The 6,000-nt window shown below is 43.1% G+C and overlaps 1 protein-coding gene across 1 annotated transcript in view; it reads right to left on the bottom strand.

The window, feature by feature from the left end:
- Positions 1–5,407, bottom strand: part of radil2b (Ras association and DIL domains 2b) — an 18,913-nt gene extending 13,506 nt beyond the window's left edge. Inside the window, exons 1-4 of the mRNA XM_081697989.1 lie at positions 4,612–5,407; positions 3,839–4,156; positions 2,197–2,429; positions 1,408–1,763 (exon numbers count right to left, since the gene is read on the bottom strand). Of these exons, the coding sequence (XP_081554115.1) occupies positions 1,408–1,763; positions 2,197–2,429; positions 3,839–4,156; positions 4,612–4,730 (1,026 nt within the window). The 5' untranslated portion in view covers positions 4,731–5,407. The remainder of the gene's footprint in view (positions 1–1,407; positions 1,764–2,196; positions 2,430–3,838; positions 4,157–4,611) is intronic.
- Positions 5,408–6,000: the final 593 nt, after the last annotated feature.

Genomic DNA, 6,000 nt, shown 5'->3' with positions numbered 1-6,000 from the left:
TGGTATGATAATGGATTTAGATCTGAACTTCAGCAGTCACTTCAAATCTGTAAAAAGGGAAGCTTTTTTACCATCGAAGGACATCAAAGTTTAAACACTTCATGTTCAGGCCGGATCTAGAGAAACTAATCCTTGCCTTCCTCTCCAGCAGGCTGGACTGCCGCAGTAATTTTTATGCTGGCCTTCCCAAGTCCACAAAACAGTTACAGCTTATTCCAAATGCAGCTGCTAGAACACTTACCAGAACAAAGAGACCTGACCACATTACTGCAGTTCTCAAATCCTTACACTGGTTAACAAAATTGATGTCAAGGTCCTCTTCAGCCTAGAACCCAAATACATCTTTGATTTGCTTGCTGAGTATAAAGCCTAGCTGAAGTATAAAACCTCATTAGCACCTTTGCAGTGTCTAGAATTAGAACCAAACATGGAGAGGCAACTTTGAGTCACTATGCTGCCAAAAGCAGGAAGAACCTTCTTTATAATTCTAGACATGCCCCAAATGTAACCAGATTGAAAATGTTCTTGTTTCTTGTGTCTTTGTTTAGCACATTTATCTTGTAGTGTTATAATGCACATTTATTTCTTTTAATTCTTACTTTATTCTGCCAGCTTTCATCTGAGCTGAACAATTTGAACTCTTTTGGCATTTTAAATGTTTAGCACTTCTTTTAGTTCCTAGTTCGTATAGATCTTTCTAACACCTTCTATTTAAATTTGGTCTATTTAAATTTCTATTCAAATGTGATTTTATTTGAGTTATGTTTTTCATTTAAATTGATATTTTATTTTGTTTTAAAATGTTCCAGAGTTCATAGATCTGGTGACAGATCTGGTGTTAGATGTGTGTGTGCAAACTCCTGTGGTGCTAATCACTCATCAGACAAAGCTAATCTGTCAGGAAATGTGTCCGCCCTCGAGACACCCCATGTTCGCCACACTCCTTCCTGTTCTGTGTTTATATCCAGCCAATTTTTTTTTTTTGCACACATGGCTGTTTTTCAGGGGACTTTCCCCTCTGCCTGGCACTGGCGATTTCTCTGTGTCTATTTCCAGTGGGTTTCTGGTGTTATGGAATTAAGCTTTGTTCCATTCATATTGACGTCACACGGGCTGCATTGACCCAAAGCAAGAGAGCAAAACTATGCAGTCCCTTTCTGAGTTACCACGGGCTAACAGAGAAACACACTGCACAAACATTCTTTGTTATAGTGGACACGTATGATATGGGACATATGTGTCACAACATGCAATACTGCCAGAAAGAGAACGCTTTAACGCTTTGCCAAAAATTCCACAAAAACAGTAGCAGGGAGGAGACGATCGCGAGAGGAAGGTAGAGGAAGGTGTAGTGGAGGTGGAGGTGTTGGTGCATGTGAGGTGTGGGAATGGAGTGGTCTCTCTTACCTGTGTGTAACTGAAGCCCTGCAGTAGCAGGAAATAGGGGAGGTTTTGGGGTGGGTGAAAGGAGTACTCTGTGGAGTTGTCAGCGCTACTCTCTGTCTCTTCTCTTTCACTGTCTGGAGAGCACAGCATTTTGTGGGCCCCGCCTCCCCACCTAAGCGATTGGCTAGTGAGGGTCTCTTGGGGCTCAGGGGAGGGCCCAGGCTGGATAAGGCACTCCGGCCCAAGGTCTGCTTCACTGAGACTCTTCTGCAGGGCAGGGCCGCCACCCTCAACGCCATCAACCCCGCCTCCGTCCAGCACCACAGACCTCCCCCGTGAGCGCGTCTTCTGCAGTCTACGGGCCTGAGCATTGATCCCTGTGGTAGAGTACAGGAGAAACACAATGAGTGTGAATGACTGTGAGACGTCAAAGCTTTATGCTAAGCCAACTACGACACGTTCATTACACACAACACCCAAATGTTTAACCTGTCAAGGGCACGACTCTAATTGGAGATGGTTAACATCAGAGCTCAGCTACAAAAACTGGCATCCTGTACAAGGGCCAAAGCCATCAAGAACTTGAAATGGAGGGTGTGGAGGAAGCAAGCTCAACTGGGGAACAAAATAAATAAACAAGTAAACACAGATTAAAAGTGGGCAAGCAATTTAGTTCCCTTTAAACAGAAACAGAGATGACAGTGTCTTTGGAAGATTGGTCAGAAGAGGACGTAAAAATACGCCCATTTTGCAGCATGGCAATGCGTGCAGGGGAAGCCCCGTGAAAAAAGGGCGGTGCGGGTGGTGTACCTGCGGTCACTGTGTCCTTGTCTTTGGAGGTCCGCTCTTCCACGCTGGCCCTCCGCTGGATCTCGAAGCGCCGGGCAAAGCCCTCCCGGGGTTTCCAGAGGGACTGGAGGAGGAGCGGCCTCTCGTTGTCGCCGACCACGCGCAGGCACTCAGGATGCCAGTCCTGCTCCCCGATGCGGCCGATGACGTCGCACAGCACGTAGGCGTCTGCCTCGGTTTTGCTCAGAGAGTACCTGCGAAAATACTAAATCTTAGTCATGCTTACACATAGGGACTGTACGTGACTGTTAGAATGTTCTGGAGCTAGAATGAATATTCAAATGTTTTAGGGCTACAGTGAAAATGCAAGAAACAGCTTGGGGTCCAAGCAGGTCTCAACATAATTGTAATAGAATCAACACAAACAATGTCTTTTATAGAGTCCTTTATGTCAGGTAGCTATTCCGCATGCACTTAATAAAACTAATAGTAAAAGAAAAAAAAGTCAACTATTCACACCCCCGCCCCACATACACACACACACACACACAGACTCACACACACACAGACACACTCATATACACACACACAATCACACACACACACAAACACACACACACTCACATACACACACACACACACTCACACACACACACTCACTCATATACACACACACACTCACACACACACACACACACACACACACACACACTCACATACACACACACACACACACACACACACTCACACACACACACACACACACACACACACACTTTTGGTTTTGGAATAAGAAAAAAGTGAAAGAAATTCCGTTTCTAAAAGACTGGCGTCAGCATCCCAGAGCTTTGGATTCACCAAGGAATTCACTTCTGCTTGAATTTCTCCAAAGAAAAAGAGACATTTGGCATACAAACATAAAGCGTAGATCCAGCCGACCTCTGCCCATGTGCACCCCGGCTGATTCAGGCTTTTAAAACAATTTTATACGTTTGAAGCATTTAGTTTCAAATCCTCAGTAAAGTTCATTTTATTTACAGCAGCTATGAATTTTTCAACAATGTGTAACTGATCCTACAGACAGCTCACTTAACTGAAACATTTATCCTCTTGTCATAAGGCACATAAACACCAGCACTCTTCTTTCAGAGACTCTCTCAGGACAGATTGTTGGGTTTTTACTGAATAGTGAAGGGAAGAGTTGAGGGTGAGTCCAGCCTTGAATTGTGGTGTGGCATCTCACATGTGGTTTAATGTCCTTCGATTCCTTTTCCTCCTTATAAAGACTCAAACAAGAACTAGTGGAACAGAAGTTCTGGTGTTACTGTAAGTGAGAGTTCCTGTAACTGACACCCTAAAAGGTAAAGATTATAAATGGCTGTATTTTATCTACTGAGCTGGAGTTTCATAAATATTATTTTTGCTAAGCTTTTAGTTATAACAAAATTCCATACTATGGTGTATGAAGACATTAAATAAAATTGAAAAATAAAATACAGTCATGAGTTATAAAATAATAAAATAGCATCTTTTTCATTGGTGCTTTATTTGATACTTGATCAACTGAAGCACTAAGATAAATGCAAATACATTTTAAAGATGGTGTAGTGTATACCACGGAAATGCAAATAAACCCAAGCAAACACCTAAAGGCTTCCCTCACCTCTCAAGAGCCTCTTTGACCAGTTCTCTGGCGCTGGAGTGAGTTGTGGCCAGCACACTCTTGTAGTTGGCACCTTCACAAATCTCGTTGCCAAAAATCTTCAGAATGCCCGGTGCAGTGATGTGATTGGACAGCTCCGAGAGGTCATCCATCACTGCCATCTCATTCCCTGCTGTAGTCATCTCCCCGCGGTGCCCAAGCACGCTGCGTCTGAACACGCAGGACAGGCGGTGCTGGTGCTGGCGGACCTTGATCTTGGCTGGCTGTCTGACGCCCACACTCTCAATTGACCGGGCTGTGCCACTGGACGAGCTGGACCTGGTCAGGGGAGGACAAGGTGGTGGAATAAACACGGTGGCATCACAAAAGTGCCCGGCACATGCACACCTTACACCTACACTCTCCCTATGGAGACCGTGAATCTTCAGTCTTCATTTGCTTTCTCCTTATGCATGCAGTAGTAACAGAGATCCTCCGATGGGAACGGAAGAGTGGAAGCTCAGAGATTTGAATATGCACAAGATGTGAACCTTGAACCACTCAGCCCATTAAAAAAAAAAAATCAAAGAATAGTGTGCAGATTACGATTTATAATCTTCTTAGTTTGAAGGCACAAGGGTTTCTCTTTCAGCCCTTAAATTTACAAGGGAAATGGGAGAAAAAAAACCTATAGAATAAACTATAGACTAAAGTTTCAAAGGGTATAAGAGCATTTGGCTGAGAGAGAGATAGCTGTCTTTCACTACAGTTTATCAATCAGGCGGATCACTCACTGGACAGATCCATTGCTCTGCTTTCTCCCGAGCCTAGAAAATCGCTTGATCGATGTGTTAAGAGCAACGCTTGCAGGTGGTGTCGGGGGAGTCCGTGTGATCCGCTCGCTTGGCATCATCGCTTCGTTAAAATGCCCCGCAGCAGACAAGTGAATGATTAGGGTCAAAAAACAGAAATAAAGTCTGCATTAGTAAACTCCACCAAGCATGATCTGAGCGAGAGCTGGGGGTCTTCATCCAAAAAAGTCAGTTCTGTGCAAGAGGCACCAGTCATGCTTACCAAGGTGCAAACGCCAAAAGCGGAGAACAAAGTGCTCCTCCGTCAGCCTGATTTGCGAGCCACGCAGACAGTAAAGGCACAGAAGATGGCGAGTTTAGGAACAGAACCCAACTTTCTCCAATTTGATTTAGTGCTTCTGTCCGCTTCTTTTTAAGGAATGCTTTGCATTTGTAACGGGTTTTGCTGATGAGCCAAAGGGAGTGTCTAGACGCACGGCGCCCTCTTTTCACTTCAGCTGAGATTTCACGTGTTCTTCAATAATTTTGAAAACTTAAATCATTTTAGTTTTCCATTCTAACACGTTTTAACTGGACACGCCCTTAAGTTAGTTATACAAAGACAGTTTTGCAGGAGCTACAAAAATAATTGGGTATCGCTTTTTTTTTCTGAGCGTCAGTCCAGTTACCTGCCAAGTTAGATCTCATTGTCCAGGTTAACGTGGTCCTTGGGTAGACCAGCTATTGCCGATGACTTTAATGGTCCTCGATCTATACAAGTAGTATCGGTGGTGGGATACATCATTTGAAAAAGATGCCGTTGTTGTTGGTATTTTTACATATTTATTTTTTTTAACCACCCATGGAAATTTTACAACTTGCACTTCGCGCTTTGGAAATGTCTGCCTCCATCTGGTGGTCATTGTATGAAACTGCACAATACATTTTATGCACAAATTATTAACTACATTAAAAAGGATTTATTTTTACGAATTATTTCTCCGTTGTGCAAATGTGCAAAAAGTGTTCATGAACATAAAATACAATGTGCGCCATTTCTGTGTACATTTGTAATGATATTTTATGCTGTTTATTATCGCTACTTTAAGTATTATTAAGTATTATTATGTAAACATCTTAAACACCTTCAATGTTGTTGCACTTCTGCAAAATAACAATAAAGCATTCCATTCTATTCTATAACTTCTAGCCATTTGCTAACTTTCGTAATCATTCTTGGATGTAATTCACCCGTAAAACTGTTTACCCAGCAAACAACAGACCTGCACGTTCCCTGAGCGTTTCTATAACGTTCACTGTAGATCATTACTAGACCATTGTTTGCTGTCCACTACTGGTCCTGGTGTATAGTCCTTGGTATGCCTAATTATG

The sequence above is a fragment of the Electrophorus electricus genome, chromosome 15 (genome assembly GCF_041902795.1).
Source record: "Electrophorus electricus isolate QZ-2024a chromosome 15, ASM4190279v1, whole genome shotgun sequence".
In the NCBI taxonomy this organism is placed as follows: Eukaryota; Metazoa; Chordata; class Actinopteri; order Gymnotiformes; family Gymnotidae; genus Electrophorus; species Electrophorus electricus.
Note: the sequence above shows the minus strand (reverse complement) of the source record. Positions and strands in the feature narration are given on the sequence as shown.